The 18,587-nt window shown below is 42.4% G+C and overlaps 1 protein-coding gene across 1 annotated transcript in view; it reads right to left on the bottom strand.

Moving 5' to 3' along the window:
- Positions 1 to 7,023: 7,023 nt before the first annotated feature.
- LOC144123625 (gonadotropin-releasing hormone receptor-like) overlaps positions 7,024 to 18,587 on the bottom strand; it is a 49,432-nt gene continuing 37,868 nt past the window's right edge. Inside the window, exon 3 of the mRNA XM_077656426.1 lies at positions 7,024 to 8,808. Within this exon, the coding sequence (XP_077512552.1) occupies positions 8,413 to 8,808 (396 nt within the window). The 3' untranslated portion in view covers positions 7,024 to 8,412. The remainder of the gene's footprint in view (positions 8,809 to 18,587) is intronic.

The following is an 18,587-nucleotide window of genomic DNA, read 5'->3' as shown; positions in this document are numbered from 1 at the left end:
ACGGGGTGATTGAAGAGAACTCAGACCAAAAATTGCTTCCGAACTACGAAAAGCCTAATATTTGTAGTATTGATTACATGGAAGCACTGCACTTTATAAAAAGACTGTAGTAAATGAAGCTAGCAAATTCATGGAAGCTGCAATGTTTCTCGTAACAATGGTGAAACACGCAGCATCCTTATTATTTGCTTTACATTTAATTTCTGCTTCATCAGTGCGCGCTTCTCGCTTTCATGCATGCACCTGGCAACAGCCACTGCGCTGCAGTTGAGTTTCCTTTAGATTTGTTTGACCAAGCCCCTCTTTGCTCCCACTGCTCTTTTTTTCATTCGCAGACCTTCTGGTCACAAACCTGTACAATGGGAGCCTTTATCTGAAAATCTTCGAATATTCAGCAGGAACCTCTGCTTCGATTTTCCACGGTCTGTCGCAGACTGCCCATAACTCCCGGATCGTTTACTTCCAAAAGGCCCCTCGGCTGTTTACAGGCCCGAACACTTACATGCTATTCCAGTCACAGACTTACGAAAACTGGCAGGTGTGCAGAGGCTTCTTATTTAAACTGCGAGACATCTTCGCAGACTGAAGTTTTCATATTAATTACTTAATATGCGCTTAACACAAATTCTGTCACTTATGCCAACGTCCGCCGTTTTAGGAAAACACGACACAAGCATGTTTTTAGGCTCAAAAAGTGCTTTTGCGCCCACACCATATATTATTTTTTATTTTTTCCCGTGGGCTATGCCTGAATGGTACATTTTGCATAACACCAACTTAACAGGATACGTTGGAAAAGTTTCTACAGCTCTCTGGGGTGTCGGTGCTCTCAGTAAGGGAAAGTTGAGTACATTGAAAGCTTTTTATGACAATCAGGTTTTTATTTCTTGATGCATGCAGCAATTACAAAGTTATCTATTTCTATTTAACTGTATAACTGATTGTGCGTCTTTTCTCCACTTCAATGCAAGCTTGAGGGAATTTGCTTAAGGATAAACTTTTTAAATGCTAATACTGGCAGTTAACTGTATCATGCACGTCGCCAAAATTTTCAGGTGATTATTCCAGTAAAGTTTGTGCGAATGTGTGAAGACTAGCACTGGTGACCCCATCACATGCTATAAGTCTAATCTTTCATTTTTTTCTGGCACCATAACTACTACGAAATAGAACGTTCTTGCGGTCTAGTTGGTTCAGTTGGAAGTCTGCTCCTGTGTGTCCTTGGCGTAAGCCTTCATCGCAGAGGACAGCTTTGAAGGCACTTTTCAAGTTCTTGAAGGACTTAGGACTGAGTGAAAGGTTGTGAACTATCAGTGTGTGCCCTGTGTACCCAGCAAGTAATGACCAACGGACATGTGGAAAAGTGATCATATCCCTTTGTTCTCTCCCTTTTCTATCTCTCCCTCCGTTCCCCTTCCCACGTGTAGGGTTGCATACCAGGCGCTGCCTAGTTAACCTCCCTGTCTTTCCGTTTCTCTCTCTCTCTCTCTCTCTCTCTTTCTGCTGCTGTGTTGTGGTTTTTGTTTCTTGTTCTCCCGTCGTGTCTCATTCGCGCAGTACTGACCTTTTTTCTACCATAAATACTGTTTGCCTGGTGCTCCAGGAAACTTTGATAGTACTTGCACGAAAATTTTACTGTTGGATGGTCACTGTCTACTATTTTATTAATGTGCACGGCAATACAAAGGTCCTGTAATTTGATTCTATTCCGGATTGAGCCTTGTTTCTTCACTGCCAGCATATTTCACCAACTTGACTTGGATGTACAGTCGCGTATAATCGTATGTGAAACACACTCCTGCAGCAATCCCAAGTTGGATTAACAGTGTGTTCAAATAAAAAATAAATTAAAATATTCGCCAATAAAAACATTTTGCTTTAAAATTTCGGATGTTTCGGAGCCGGCTCAGCTCTTTCCCACCTATCAGAAACCGAAACAAACGAAGCACTTTAATGTTGGTGCACTATGAATGTCAAGCGGCGATTTATTGAGAGCTTGCCTTTTGCTGCCAATGACTAGCTTAAGTGCAGGCCGAAGTGAAACACATTATCAAAATGTAGAGCAGGTTGGAATATATAGCTGTTTTGCTGTACACTGCTCTGATGGAACAGCAATGATTTCTCGAGCTGCTGCTTCACCGGCGAAATCTGTGAAAAAGATTAATTTTCTTCGAAGCCATTAAATGAAAAGTGGTCAGATATATGCGGACAGGAACACTCCTCTCTCAGGAATGGACGTTACCGACGAAGACGAAGGTAGAAGATGAATATTGGCGGATTAGTAAATAAACGAGCAGCGCCTCCTAGCACCAAGGAGCAATTCGTTATAAAGAGAAAAGCGAAATACATCGTCCCGAAGGCTCTCACTGCTAAAACAAGCAATAGTTGTTTACTGTGCGTGTATGTGACCAATATAATGGATGATATTCAGAATGATTAGTTTCCATTAGGTTGAGTTTGGGTATCAAGCCACAAAAGCAATATATGCTTATACTTAACCAAGTTGCTCCGTGCTTTATCTTCCTTAGACTGAGAAATGGGATGCCCAAGAGGTATTTATTTCAGTTTGCTTTCCAGATCAAAAAGTGGAATCAGGGTATGCAGTAGTGTGAAATAAAAAAAAAAAACTCTATCTTACACAGGGCAAAGCATTACAGAGCATGAGAAATGCCGCGAATTACTAGAGACTACTGCTGGGCATTTAACACTAATCGGACCGAAAAGAAAAATGAAACAATCGGTTCCTTTCAATAAGGAAATTGAATTCTTTAGTCGAAAGAGTAAATACAGCATACGAACTGGAATTCAGGCTGACATTCACATTATGCCTTTCTTTGTCTTCTTGTGGAATCACTTCAGCTTTTCTTCGGCTTAGTTGTGCGCCGCATGGAATCATGCGCTATAAGAAGAAAGAATATTATGAGCTTCACGTGACAGTAACGCTACTAATAGTGGGTGGTTTTTGTCCTTGTGTTGCTTACTGATAAAACTGCTAGCAATTAGTTTAGTTTGAGGGGGTTTAACGTCCAAAACGACTCATGCTATGAGGGACGCCGTAGTGAAGGGCTCCGGAAATTTCGACCACCTGGGGTTCTTTAACGTGCACTGACATCGCACAGTACACGGGCCTCTAGAATTTCGCCTCCATCGAAATTCGACCGCCGCGGCCGGGATCGAACCCGCGTCTTTCGGGTCAGTAGCCGAGTGCCATAACCACTAAGCCACCGCGGCGGCAAACTGCTAGCAATTGACTTCGACCAATTGTGGAGGTATCTAATTAGAACCTGTTCTGCGGCTGTTATCATCGAAATTGGCTCAGTTTTTAAACGCGAGTTACGCGCAAGCTTGAGCGCGCGTCCTTCGGAACGAAATGGTTGTAAAATCACTTTTCCGCAGTTGAGCCAAGGGCATCGCAGCTCAGGTCTGCAGGGACGTCTCAAAAGCCCATTTGGGCCCCTCACGTCCGTTATGGCGTATCAAAGGCCTGGTAGAGCTGTGACCAGAGTAGTGTCACAAGATAAGAGTTTAGAGAACCGCGTTCCTTCTCCACACGCTGCTGGGCTTGCATAAAATGTGCTTGCAGTGACCCATCTTAATTTGAACACACTTTCCGCATAGCGGCGGGCTTTCAAGTCCTCTGGGATTTCGTCTAGCACTCGCATACAGCCGCAAGGTGGTGTTTTAACGAGTAACGAAAATGATTACTTCCTCTTTGTTCTTAGTAGCCATTCACATTATCTGCGAGGTTAGCTGTGACAACAACGCAGCGGCTGAATTTATAGAATATAGTCGATAATGCGAAGGCGGATAACAAGGGTACTGAATTAAACTTGTGCCAACTTTCACAGCGACAACAAATATCCAAGTTAAAATTAATTTATTTATTGAATAAAGGTCGTTCAATTTCTACATAGAACGGTATCTACATCTTTCATCACACCTTCGCCCATCTTTGATGCTCTGAGGCAATAAAGCTCGCTAAAAAAAGAAAGAAAAATGATCACTGCGTCTTGTACGCGGCAGCCATCCTGGGAAGTTCCTCCTCTAAGGGCCTGATAAGACGTTTTTAAGTTTTCCTTTTTTTCCAAGAACCATTGAACACTGGAACTCCTCACCGGGCGAAATAACGAAAATTAATTCCCTGGACGAATTCGGACAGTCCATTCTCCACAGTCCATAACAACAACAGTTTACAACGATATAGCATCCGATAGGTATGTTTTCTCTTTTGTATATTTTCCCTGCGAAGTGCGTGATAACCTGACGTGCGGTATTTTTGTTGTTTTTCTTTCTTCTTCAATTGAGTTCTTGTGCAGAAATTGCGTTGGAAATAGCTGAAGTAAACTGTGTTTACACAATGCCTGGAGTTTGCCTGTATTATGAACTTTTGTCGTTTTTGTGGCATTCTTTTCGTGCTGGGACCAAAATGTTATTTAACTCCACCTTGTACCGTCTCAAAGAGGGCGAACAAAAGGAATAAATAAAGAAATAAGTAAATAAATAAATAAATATATAAATAAATAAATAAATCAAGGTACTCTGAAAATTGTTCCAGTCATTGCAGACAGGAGAGCGGAGAAGTGCCACCTACGAAAAGGCGCAGCAATCAATTGCCGAGCGGTTTTTGAGTGTGCCTTTGTCGGTCTGAGAATGGCGGCCGTCAGTCGCACAAAGGGCTTGGAATGTATCGGCCGACCGAGCCCGTAGCCCTTCTTTCGGAAGACGACAAGGGGTGAGGAGGTCAATAATAATATTTGGTTTTTTTGGGGAAAGGAAATGGCGCAGTATCTGTCTCATATATCGTTGGACACCTGAACCGCGCCGTAAGGGGAGGGATAAGAGAGGGAGTGAAAGAAGAAAGGAAGAATTAGGTGCCGTAGTGGAGGGCTCCGGAATAATTTCGACCACCTGGGGATCTTTAACGTGCACTGACATCGCACAGCACACGCGCGCCTTAGCGTTTTTCCTCCATAAAAACGCAGCCGCCGCGGTCGGGTTCGAACCCGGGAACTCCGGATCAGTAGTCGAGCGCCCTAACCACTGAGCCACCGCGGCGGGGCGGGAGGTCAAAGGCGCCGCTTGCTTTCCCGGCTTAGCGGCGGAAAACCGTGAGGCGGCCGCACCGGGGTCTTCTATCATCCCAAACCCCTCGATTGCAAATGACAATCAGGTGTCGCTGATTAATGCGCCGATCCGCTAAGCTTAGCTCTACCAATTTTTTATTTTTTTGCCAGCCACTGTAAAGACGCAGAACCTCGGAACATTTCGTATAGGTTCGGTTTCATGGCCTGCCTCAGATTTTGTACACTTTCTGGATAATTTTCGTTCGAACATAAGGAGAATGAGAGCCGAAAGTGTTAAGTTTAAAAATGGTTTTTTGTACTAATTTGTGATCAAACTCCGGAGTATTTTTTTTTCAATTTTGTCTGGATCATTTGGTGGCGAAGGCTTTCTTCTACTGAGCGAAAATGAGAGGAAGCCACGTGACACACCCGTCGCCGAGTGAAGTTTGCGGGTCTGACAGCGGTCACTACAAAGCGGCGCTGTTTTCGAAAGACGGGCTGGGTGGACGAAATGCTTTGCCACACCACCATGCGTATTCACATTTTTGAAACTGAAAATCAATTTTGCTATTATTAATGGTCGGGATGCAAATACATTATTGCATCTGGCCACCAAACATCAAATGTTTCCTATTTGGAATCAGTTAACCAGCTTACTTGCAAACATGATTCAAGTTTCCTCTGGCGTCCGCCACCACATGTTTTGCCGCAAAACCGTCTTTATATCTGAAAAAAAAACCTGTTTTTAAAAAAATACTGACGGGGTTTCAGTGCAAAATACTGGAACACCCACAGACACACGCACGAAAACATCTATCTACATATGCAAACCACCGCGGTGGCTCTGTGGTTAGAGCACTCGGCTACTGAGCCGGAGCCCTCGGGTTTGATTCCGGCCGCGGCGGCCGCGTTTCAGCGGAGGCGAAACGCAAAGGCGCCTGTGTGCTGTGCGATGTCAGTGCACGTGAAAGATCACCAAGTGGTCGAAATTATTCCGGAGCCCTCCACTACGACCCCTATTCCTTTCTTCTTTCAGTCCCATCTTCCTCTGTTTCTTTTCGGCGCGGTTCGGGTGTCCAGTGAATTGTGAGACAATTACTGCGCTATTTACTTTCCTCAAAAATCAATTGTATTTTATATGCGCATCGGCAAGTGTGTAGCATGCAGTCAGATATGTCGCTGCCATCGATCCAATCCAAGACAAATGATGCAATCATCACGAGGTTTTGACGCGAGAGAGCATAAAAATAGTATTCCAATTAGGGTGCCTCGATGCCAGCACCGCCGGGGTGGAGACAACATCAGCGGCGCCGCCATATTGAATCACACGCGATCAGCGGCGCTAGCGTTTGTAACGGCGCCGTTCATGCTCTCGGCGCGCTTCAAAGTGCTTTAACTTAAACGGCATTTTGCAGCGAGAGCTACACTGGGGTTACCAGTGGAGCATTTCGCGGTACATGGGAGAGGCCAGTCGGCGGCAATATGGCGGCGTCGCTTAAGTTGTCTGTACCCGGCGCTGGCATCGAGGCACCCTAATTCCACTAGGTTGCAAAATCTTAGTCATGATGCATTTTGAATCGCTTTTTATTTGCGTCAGCTGCCAGGTACTCGCACATTTAGAATTTTGTAACAAACATAGAATGTGTAGTCTCGCCGAGAAATGAGCTATGTGAGAAACGAAGATTTAATTATTACTTCCTGGAACGTAAGCGGGCCCGTCGAAGAGCTAAATCTAACATATTTGTAGACACCTTGTTTGAATTCCAGCCTGAAGGGATCCGCTTCTTGAGCTTACCTCCGATGATCTCTTGACGACGCTTTCGAGCTGACCTTGTGATGTAACCTGTTCAGGTGTGGGTGTAGAAGTAAGCTTGCTTCGCAAAGATGACATATTCTGAGCTACACATGAAAAGCATTTCTCCAAAGTATTGATAGAAGTACGTAGAAACGACACAGATTTGCAGTAAATGCAACGTTTATTTCAGTCACAGGCATATCTCATGAAAATTGAAACAACTTTTGTTTATGTAATCGCACAACCAACTGGGAAATGGAATCCTTGTCTGCTTGTCTGTTTGAGCGTTGTTTTACACTAGAGTAAGAACATCAGGCAGAATTCAGGCGCGCAAAAGTGAATGGCGAATTCTGGGCTCCTTTGAAGCCTTTTTCTGAAGCAATATTCCCTCACATCTATTTACATTCTACATTTCAGCACATCGCGCATAGTCATAGTTGATGTGATGTGCGTAAAACGGATACACGAATTGTGAACGATGAATGTAATGTGGTAGAAGAAGATACAAAACTGGAGAATAGCGAAGCGCTTCTGATGATGGTCACATTCGGATCATTATAAAATTTCAATATATAAGTTATCGAAAATAGGGTTTCCTCCCGGCATTGAGCAATCCTATAGAAAAACAGAAATGATGTTTTTAAACCGTCGGTTTATGACAGATGATATTTAAGATCTTTACACTGATGTTAAATAATATAAGATGGCGGTCTTCCACTAGGACCCATAAATGGTCACTAGTCTGCGCAAGTCGCTAGTTCCACGGTACCGCATCTGTCAAAATGCACAGGAACTCCGGCATCAGCTGGAGTTCGTGTTCTTTTGTGTTATTTTTCTCCCTACAACGCCCCGGGCGCAAAACATCATGAGCGGACAGGTTTCAACCCGTTTCACAGAGGGCAACGGAAGTGTGATTCATGGATAACTTTGTAGACCATGTTCATGAAAAATCTGACGGCATTAGCAGAGTCCTGAAATGCTGCGGCTAAGCCCATTATTTGCGTCAATCTTTGACACACACCATCGACAAATATTAGTTGCTGGCGCAAGCTTACGCCTCTTTTTGGCACACAAGGCTACAACAATACTGGCACATGTGAAGAAAGTCCTATGCGAACAACTGCAAAGCTCTGCGTGGATTATGGACAGCAACCAGTCTCTACTATGGTCAATACATATCCGCGCAAGAAGTTATTTTTGTACGCTATTCTGCCCTGTCAGCGCCTTCCAGCGCTGTTTAAATTAAAATGAGTCAAGTAGCATCATCCATCGCCTTTTTCTGAGTCCTTCAGCAGCTGAAATCGCCGATTTCATAGGACTACTTATTTAAAATGTAACACAGTAAACTACCACAATTTCGCAAAAAACTAGACCGTTTAGCAAACCGGAAGCAACCTCATACTCTAGCTGAAAGAGCATATATATGTTTTGCATGAAGGTAGTACTTCAAAGATCTCTTCAATACAACAACAACGATAAAAGAAAAACTGTTCGGACAATGCTAAAGGTTTTTCGCTAACTTTATACTTTCATTTCGACGTGAACACCATGAGATCACAGCTGAGTCCTCCCCGAAAACGCACAGGTGTCGGAGTCGACCATTGTCACAGTGCGTGAGTGTCGACTCGAGAAATGCACGGTTAATATAGCCGTTTCCTTTTGGTAAGCCCTGTTTTCCGCGTTGGCGAATCTACGCCCGATGCAACAGAGGCGCTTTAGCAAGGAGTTCAAAGTGCCTGGTGCACCTCTCCGTTGCCTCTTCTCAAAGTAAAGGAAGATGTACGGGTTGATGGCGCTGTTGGAGGCCGAAATGACGCCGAACAGGGCCACCGCGTTGGCGTCTAGAATGCCAGGGTTGCCTAAGGCAAGGATGACCTCCTGGACCATGTAGGGCACGTTGGTCACCAGGAAGGCACCGAATACAACCGCTGTCATTTTCAGCGTCTTCACCTGCGAACAGAAATGACAGGAACGCGAAAACATTTGGACTCGTTCAACACTTGCAATAAAGTCGTATTGTTTTCGAGTTGCGATGAGAGCAGCTCTTTCAACTTCCGGGAAATTCCTATCGGGTATTGCGGAAAAAAAATGAGAAAATTAAAAATATGTGCAGAAATAGTGGTACGCCATTTGTTTGTCGGAACATTTCTGTTGTGCTGCTACATGGCTGGTCCACAATTTTAGTACATTGGACAGCTTGCTTCACTCTATTTTGCTTTATAATTCATATTGCTAGGATACTTCATCGCATTGCTCAGTATAGGGCATAACATACGATAGAGGAATGAAGCTTAACTCGCAGAGTTCATCGTAGGCTGAACGTTAGCTTGCCTCCGCCAGATATATCTCCGACCAATTTTCAGAGCTGTATGAAGTGAACAAACACGGGTTAATGACATCCTAGTCGAAATCAATAGGAAGAAATGGGCTTGGGCAGGGCATGTAATGTGAAGGCAAGATAACCGCTGGCCCTTAAGGGTAACGGAGTGGATTCCAAAAGAAAGTAAGTGTAGCAGGGGGCGGCAGAAGGTTAGGTGGGCGGATGAGATTAAGAAGTTTGCAGGCAAAGGGTGGACGCAGCTGGCAAAGGACAGGATTAATTGGAGAGACATGTGAGAGGCCTTTGCCCGGCAGTGGGCGTAGTAAGGCTGATGATGATAATGATAATGATGGTGATGAAGTTCTGAGCTAGCGTTCTGATTTGTGATCGTGCTAGCCCAATACCTATGCAATAAGTGGTAAAACAGCTAGATTGGCCAGCAGCTCAAAGTGAAGTACAATGCTCGATAGATCAGTTATAGCTGTCCAGCTTGAACGTCACTTCATGCCTTTTAGTAAAATTTTACAAAGTGTATATATGGTAGTTTAGCACTCAGTGGAACCAAGTTTAACGTGTAGTTAACTAAAACGTACAGTCAGGGACAAAAGTCTCTGGACCACGTGTTCTTCAAAAGAAGCCATAGCTTTGCTGTTAGCAGGCGGCTGGAGACCACACTTGTGGAGGTGAAAGGGAAAATTTTGTTATTTCACCCCCACAAGTGTGGTCTCCGGCCGCCTGCTAATAATAGTGTTATCAGATTCGTGTTAAGAACACGTGGTCCAGAGACTTTTGTCCCCGACTGTACATAACCGTTTGCCGTGTAAATGTCTGTTCGCAGCCAGCTTGAGCAGGCGTTCTTACCAGACCTTGCAGACAGAGGTTTCTATTTGGCAAAGTCGATTTTAACTATTCAAACATTACATTTAACCTACTGCTCTCAAGTTTCAGGAACGACGAGCAGTAACATCAACGCAATTTTCTTTCTACAGAAGAAAGTACTTTGTAATATTGCTAATGCATCGAACTACCATCCGGCTCAAGAATTGTTTCTTAAGAATAAATTAACAAAAGCAAAACATTACCTAGAATTTCGCCTAATGCATGCTTTCTTTTTTGCAATTTCTGTCTTTCAAACGTTTTTAAAGAGTTCCGCAAGTTTACGCAAACAAAAACGCGAGTGGTACTCGCAGCTGTGACAAGTGGTTTGTACCACACCGGCGTACTGATTATCTTTGTCAGTCCCTAAAATACCTGCTTCCATTTCATCTGAATGATTATCAAAAGAGGGGAATAAATTTTTACATGGTCAATTAAAAGCAATTGCGACAGTATTTTGTAACATATTAAAATACCTATGCACAATAACCATTTTCACATTGTGATTAGAGTCAGATTGTCATTTATGAATTCTGCAATGCTTTCCAGTCTTCATTGCGAATTGAGGCAGGACACCAATTACTTGGAATCTTCATGTGTAACTAATGTTTTGTTAATTATTGTATTGTTTGAAGAAGTGATCTTGCACTGCAATTTATTCTGTGACCACTGCTGCCTTGTATGCCCCCAGGCACCGTTCAAGCTGTCGTAAACAGCTTTTTCGCCTGGGGGCCTTCAACTTCGAGATGAACATAAACGAATTGAATTGAGAGTTACGAGAGCTTGTAGACCACAGGTTCCGCGATTTGTGTAAAAAAAAATGAAGAAAACATTCACTGCTTGTTCGAAATGTAGACGTTGTTCTCTTATAGTCAACATGTTTTGATATAACCGGCGTGCCGTTGAATGCCTGGCGCACATAGAATGGCACAAATAAAAAAAAAACGCGGGACATGCATGATAAAATTGTTCTAATGTAACATTCGTTTACGAATAGCAAGAAAAAAACCAAATCTTCGGTACAATGTGTTGTCCTTGTAACAAAACCCTTTTCGTTCCTGGACAAAATTTGGCATCTTTAACGCTCCATAAATGAGAATACGTAACGTGGCCTGTCAAATAATAAATATTTGCATGTAACAGCGTATGAATTGTAAGAAAAAAAGTTTTTGAAAGATCAGCCTTGTGTAAGGAGCACCAATCAAATATCATTTTCACTTAAGTTTGTGAAGCGTCACAGAGATAGAAGCGATGGGGTGTAGAATAAGAACTTGGCTGCAGTAGTTCAAGATGAAGCTAACCTGCATAACATTTGCGTAACAAGTTACACTTCTTGTCAGTAGTTTGTCGAGATGAGTAGAACCTGCTTGCGCAACTGAACTCCAGAAGCCAAACAAAATGAAATCCAGAGCGGTGTGTAATTGCTAAAACGAATATATTTTTGTGAATAGAACAAACAAATGAGTAAAAAGACTTCCAAAGTAAGTAGTGGATGCAAAACGAGTGTTTAATTCATGCTTACGTCCTTAATAAAAATGGCGCTTGACTTCTTTGCCGCATTGGAAATATCGATGACGTGTCTTTCCTCCAGGTTGATTTTTCCTAGACATTTCCCTCGCGCGTAATTCAGAAAATTTAAATAAGTAGTTTACTTAAAGAAACGTCTGTAATGTTGACATAAGCTGTGATAATTCTACTGACGTAAAATCAATCTCATTGCACCAAAACTCCATTTAAACGTAAGTTCACTGAAGCACAAACCTGCTGTTTTTGTCGTAGAGAAGTTCGACTCTTTACGTCACACATTACACATAACTCGTATCTTGGATAGAGGAGTAAAAGCAATAATTAAGCTCTGAGAAAATCGGTGGCTTCACTGACTACCGCTACGTAATCGTTCCGTGGGACCGACGCCAGTAAGTTCCACAAAGGCACGTCACTGATCGATTTGTGCTCACTCCCCTTTCGTAAATACAGTTTTCAGACAGCCTGGAAGTAATGCAGTGAAAATAAATGACAATTGCACTTGCTTCCTAAAATTTCGTGAGGAGAAATAGAAGGCACGAACTTTCGGAAACAGCTCCTTTTGCGAGGTGCCTCAACGAATTTTGCGCATCAGGTTAAGCTCAAGGCTTATGAAATAATTTGGGCATGAAGGCCAAAAAAATTTGCCTACTAAGCTTTGATGAGTACTCTGAACAGTGAGCCGTAACCATCGCAACCTTTCACAGAGGTATGGTGCATGTTCTGAAAGTAAAAGTCTGCCTGATTGTACTCTCAAGAGCAAGCTGGAACATTGTTACTTTCCAATAAGTGAATATATTTCATACATAAAGTGCTTATCAGCCAAAACAGATTCTGTTAAGATGTCGTGTAAGAGTTAGACGAATGCACTGAACATGATCGCTAGGACTGTAGGTTTATTTTAAACAATTTTCTCCACAAAGTCGCGCACTTTCGGACACAGAGCGCCTTTGGGCTCAGAGCTTATAATGATAATTAATTATATGGTTAATTAATTAATCAGTTATTTAGTAAATAAATCAATCAGTCAAGAATAGTCTGAAGACTACGGGTGGATTCTAAGCGTTTCTAGTTCCTTTGCCTACCACCATGTGGCGCGTGCCTTTGAAAATTAAAATAGCGCGGTGACAAAATTCGTGATGTTATAAAGAAAAAAATGACAGCCTGTACCACTCAAGCGCTATAGGCCGCTAGGCTTAGGGGCACTGACTGGGTGCTGTTCTGAATTCCTGGTAAGGTGCATAACAACTACTGTTAGCGTGCTTGCCAGGCATTTGAGAGGAGTAGCATTGAAATACATCAAAAGAGCAAATCGTAAGACAAAACAAGGCATAGAGACACAGATAGGAACGAAGCTGTAAAACTCTATAATAAACAATCACGCGATACTTTAAGCGTAATACATTGGCAGGAAAAGATAGGAAGCCGAACTTGGCACATGCGAAAGTCCGCTGAAGAATAATGAAAACTTTGGAATTTAACTATATTAGCGGCTAGCGAATTTGATTCAGAATGTGTTGTTTAGACGTAGGTGTTCATAATATACGCGAGGAAAGGTGCAGTTAAAGAGCGATTAATAATAAAAAATAATTATTGGGGCCACCGTCCTTTACTGCATTATCGCTGCGTTAAAGAGACGTAAAAATTCCCGAGATTGTCGGCGCATCAGCCAGTTTTCCTGTCGTATGACATAAGCCCAGAATGGTCCTCTTTGCTTTCTTGTCATTATTCTTATATAATAATTTCTCCAGGCTTGATCCCCAACTATAAAGCCATTTTTTTCTATTGCCACTTCCATCGTTTTTCTTCACTAACACGTATCTCATCAGTTTTTTGGGCAACTATGATTAACTCGTCAGTAATATCTCTGCTCTTTATTTACTCCTTTTTTGCTTTCTTGTATTCTCGTTTTCTGTATACGTGCTCAAGGGGAGTTTCTTGTAGAAAAGTGTCGGTCCTCCTGATACTCTTTCTTTTTAAAACTAATTATCGTTTTATACACCACCTCCTAATATTGACATCACCTCTCCTTTTATTTCCATGACTTAGTGAGAATCAATTATATGTAGTATGGGGAACACGTACTTCTTTTTCCCGTTATCAGAAATAAAGAACACGCGCACCTAAATGCACAGGTGAGAAAAGCTTGAACAGGTGGAAAGCTTTTTGTCTCATGAGTTGTCACCAGGTTTCTGCGTTGGTAAGTGCAGAGGAAATAGTATTTGCGATGATTTATGCATCTCTCCGTCATTAAATGTGTGCCTGTCGCGCTCCTTGCTTATCTGTTTAGGATTTCCTCGAAAGCCCATCCCGCAATTTACGTTCCACTTGATGTCTCTCAGGCTATCGCTGATTTTTATAATACAAAATCATTATTTCAGGATTTAAGTTATTCTTCTCACCTTTTTTCTCTCTGTAAGCCACGGTCATTTCTGCAATAGGAGCTTATACGACTTTAATTTTTTTTACTGGGAGTGTCTCTCATCATTTACGCCTCACATGCCACTAGAGATCTTTTCTATTACCCCACTTTAATTTCTTTTTCAAATTTTGCTCTGCTGTTCACGGATGTTTCTTTCATTCAGAGTGAAACTTCTTTTTCTGTGCTTCTATTTAAGCAACTAAGTCACCAGCTTTTACGACTATTTTTTTTTACTGAAAGTATTTCCCATCATTTACGCCTCACATTTCACTAAAGTTATTTTCTATTACCACACTTTAATTCCTTTTTAAACTTTGCTTTGCTGTTCAGGGATGTGTCTTTCATTCACAGTGAAAGTTCTTTTATGTGCTTGCATTTATGCAACTATATGTCACCAGAGTTATCGGGGCTACAGTCCACTGCTGTCGCAAGCGCCCAGTCGCCGTTCCTGCTCCTGATTATGGCTCAAAGCTTCAGCCAATGCTGCGTAGGTACTCGCCTTGACGAGCCCATTATTTCAACATCTACACATTTTCCCGTTTTCATTGGAGTTTGCAATTTTTTTATACTGGCCATACTCTCACACACAAGTTTCTTGACGCGAACTTATTTAAATCCGAGAGATTTGTCTCTCGGCGCGCTCACATGAGCTTTGGTTAGTACCCAGCGCTTGTTTTGCAATGCACGAGGCTGTCTACTTTATCCAAGAACTGAGAGGCCCATTGCGCGGTCGTGGATCAATTTACTCTCGGAGTAGAATTACGAAAAAGTGGCAGAGTTTCAGACAGCCGTGTGCAATTTCCAATAGCGATCCCCAGCCTGCCCCTTTCGCGGCGTAGAATATGGTGGCGCTCGGCGAAGCGAGGATTGCGTGCTTCACGACGGACTCGTTTCGTTTGCGCGTTTCGCGCAGCCCTAATAAAGAACAGATGGCGCGTAGGGCTTTCTTTGTACATCATTTCTTTCGCAGAAAGATTTTGCGACGCAGTGGCTTCGCTCTAAAGACTACGTTCGGATTTTTACTCGATACTGCGCCTAACTTTATGTCGCGTATGTTCACCGTGGACACGCGATTATCGAAGAAGCGAGGCATTCTATTAGATTCTCTATGCGTAGCAAGTGCAAGACGCCCCCCTGCCTGCCTGTTATGAGACCAGACATTACGTATTTGGAAGGAATGCTCCTTATCCAATGTTTTTATAGACATACACTCATAAAACCAAATTATATGTGCGTTCTTTGAGTGCATCGTCTGCCGTACCAGGCGTCACTACGTGACGTAACCAATTCGTATGGGGTGTGAAGCTTATAATATTCCAAGCCTACCCGTATGCTATTAGAGACGCCTCTGCATTAATTTTCACAACTGTCGGTTCAAAATGAAGTATGCTGACATTGCATATACCACGCACAAATATAACTTTAGTAGGTATTCGGATGGTCAACCTTCGCTCCTTTTGCTTTTGATTTTGTCGCTTCCGACATTTCTTAGTGCAACGAAACAGAACAGGGAGATTCTTGGTAAGCTTTCAAATACAACTAAAATCCAGAATACCGCACCATCTCAGTTTATAACGGATATTGTCATTTGAATTCTCCCACTACAGATAAGACCAAGATGCAGATGCAGTCGTTGATGTGTTTCTTGTCTGAAGCTTGAATATTTTTTCATTTTTTTCTGTGCACATTCGTATCATGTCTGCTGTCATTCAGGCGCCACCAGCTGTTGACTTCTGGTTCCATTTGATTTCTCTCAAAGCATAGCACATAATTTCTCCTCTTCATGTGTACTTCTGACCTTCACCCTTTAATTTTCTCTGCTATGGTGCTCCATAACGTTCTTCTGCGCTGTGCTCCTTCAGATGTTTGCAAAAAATAGTAGCAGTGACTAAAGTGTTCTTTATGCATTCATGTTGCACAAAGTATATATAGTATTATGTAAACTTTAATGTTTGCTTAGTGCTGGCAGGTATATTTCTGTAGCATTTCCTTGTTGTCATAAGGCACCAGCTTGAAGGATTTAAATTCAAAATCTTTACAAGTATGATAGCCGTAGCTTGTACAGGCAACATTCAGATACAAAGTGTTAAATGTTCAGGACGAAAACGTACCATGATGTCCAGTTTTCATGCTGAAGCTGTAAAATTTGAATAATTTTGTATACTTCTGTGAGGCATTGTTTAAAAAACCTTAGGTGGTCGAAATTGGTCGGAATGTTTCCACAACGGCGTCACTGACAAACTACGTTTTGTGTCCGGACGTCAATCCTCATGTAATTCATTTTTTGCAATGCGTTCAATACTTTTGGTATAGGCTGTGTAAGACATTGTTCGCAAAATTAAGGTATCCGTGTGTTCAAAGCTTGCCATAGATTTCCCTCAGGTGTGTTTTAAGAAAAGTTATGTTAAGATGCTGTGCTTTTCTCTAGTAATGTTTTGGTTATTGCTTAGGATTAACAATAAGATGTGCAAAAACAAAAAGAAAGCGTTCTTTATTGCAATCTGTGTTTCATATCTAGTCTGTATGACGATGCGAAAGGAAGAAGTTTTAGGTGGAATTTTACTTTAGTGCAAGTGCACTTTGTGAAGGCTGACATTCGCAAATAAGGGACTTAAAGTTGTCACTTTAATAATATATGCGTCCTGATTGTGAAATTTGTATCACATTTTTTTGCTGTCTCTAGTTTATATTCACTCTTTGCATTACCATACTGGCAGCAGCAGTTGTATCCAAAAAAATACCAGAATATGTACAATTTTCGATGACATTGTCGGCTCACATGCGCTCCTTCGCCAAGCTGCTGCTTATAAGACTACTAAACACCTTCTCCCGCACAAAGTGGCTATCCGCCGAGGCTCTGGACATCAGCTGAGCAATGGCAGATCGGGTTACCCTGACTAGCAGCCATACAATACTTGTCACAGTTTGATGACCCACCATTTTTGCAGCAGGGGTGCGGCCAAAGCATAATCTATAGTTGTACGACTTGTTCAGAGATGTGCAGTTTTTTTACAGTCGTATTTTCACTTCGTTCATAAAATTTTGCTGCTCTACTCCTGCTGCTGCTGCTGCGCCTTGTGCCCTGTCTGTGTAGCATGCCCTACAATGCTGAACTTTCGAAGTGTCTAAAAGTTCTGGAAAATATCTTTCAAGGCAAGCTTGTGAACGTGGTAGACCGCATCACTTTCAGTGTGAAGGCTGAGTTGAACAAAGATTCTAGAACGATGTGACTTTGCGTAGTGACTTCAATTTCCTGCTACTCTCGTTTCTGCTTCATCTTTTTATCCCCTAACTCTTACCCCCGTGCGGGGTAGCAAATTTGTTATTCCTCAGGTTAACCTCCCTGCCTTTTCTCCTCCTCCTCCTTCTAGAACGGTTATCGCCAGTCGCAAAAACGAAATGTGGAATTTCGAGTCAAATCTGTCCTTATTTTGGGCAGTTGCGGAATAAATTAAAGCAGGCCGCTGTGAATGCTGGACTTAAAGCTTGATTGCTTGGAATCATGCTCTTGAAAAATGTGTTGAGAAGTTTGACCAATAACTACAGAAAAACGGCATTGAAATACACAGTGCTCTATGCACTTGGAGGTCTACGATTTCATATTTGAAGCCATTGGCAACAAGATAGACTGCCCTCGAGCTTAGAATTCTAGCCATGACTAAGCTCGCCAGTTATGTGCAAAACGAGGCATTTTCTTACTTAGCAACTCTTAAATGGTAAATGTGAATTCATATTAACTTAACGTTTAGGTGGCACAACCTGGCACATTTACACTACAAGTAAGTGTAAGGTTGACTAGAATGGCCTGTTCTGAGCACAGAAAGAAATTGCAAGGTGAGCCAAAATGAGCGAGAAAGCGGCCGGAAAAGCGCGAAATTTTCCACGCAACATTTTTCAAAACTGTGGATGTCAATCCAATTGGTGTCGTTGATTAGCTTAATACTCTAATTATGACAATAAGTTATTGTTCTTATTTCTGAAAAGTTTTGCGCAATGGGTTCTTAGGAAAGGAATATTTTAGCAGCAGGCTACATGTGGGGCGAAACGCAAAACTGTGGTGTTCTGGCAAGACTAAAGTAAATGTTGAGCCTTTTTGATGCTTGCTCTAAGCTCTACCCGTGTTTTGACGCTCTCTAGGATGTTCTGAATGTACAAAAGAAAAAAACCCATGACTGCCGACTGGCGCGCAGCAGGCATAAAGAAAGACTCTGGAGTGATGCAAGCAACGCCGGAGTCATCAAGTGTTTTGGTGTTCTCAAAAACGGTCATCCCAGAAAAGTTAAGAAGAGCGCATTTTAAATGCTCCAACTGTATAAAAAGTCTTGTGAACCTCAGCGTCGCGTTTTGTCCGGTGGGCAAGAACAACTTTTTCTACTGCCCATTATGACAATAGAGCAAGCTCTGTACGGTCTGGCTTTCAGTCACGTTCAGAACTTTGTGTTCACGCACTATGAATTGAGCCGAACCGCATGCCCGTTCGATTTCGGCTGAACGAATGGGCCAGAACTGTCACGCACAGAAGGAATTTCAAAAGCATCGCGTAGTCGGGCAACACGCAGAGCCTGTTTGTAAAAGTGCGTACAGTGT

This window comes from Amblyomma americanum, chromosome 3 (assembly GCF_052857255.1).
Source record: "Amblyomma americanum isolate KBUSLIRL-KWMA chromosome 3, ASM5285725v1, whole genome shotgun sequence".
Classification (NCBI taxonomy): Eukaryota; Metazoa; Arthropoda; class Arachnida; order Ixodida; family Ixodidae; genus Amblyomma; species Amblyomma americanum.
Note: the sequence above shows the minus strand (reverse complement) of the source record. Positions and strands in the feature narration are given on the sequence as shown.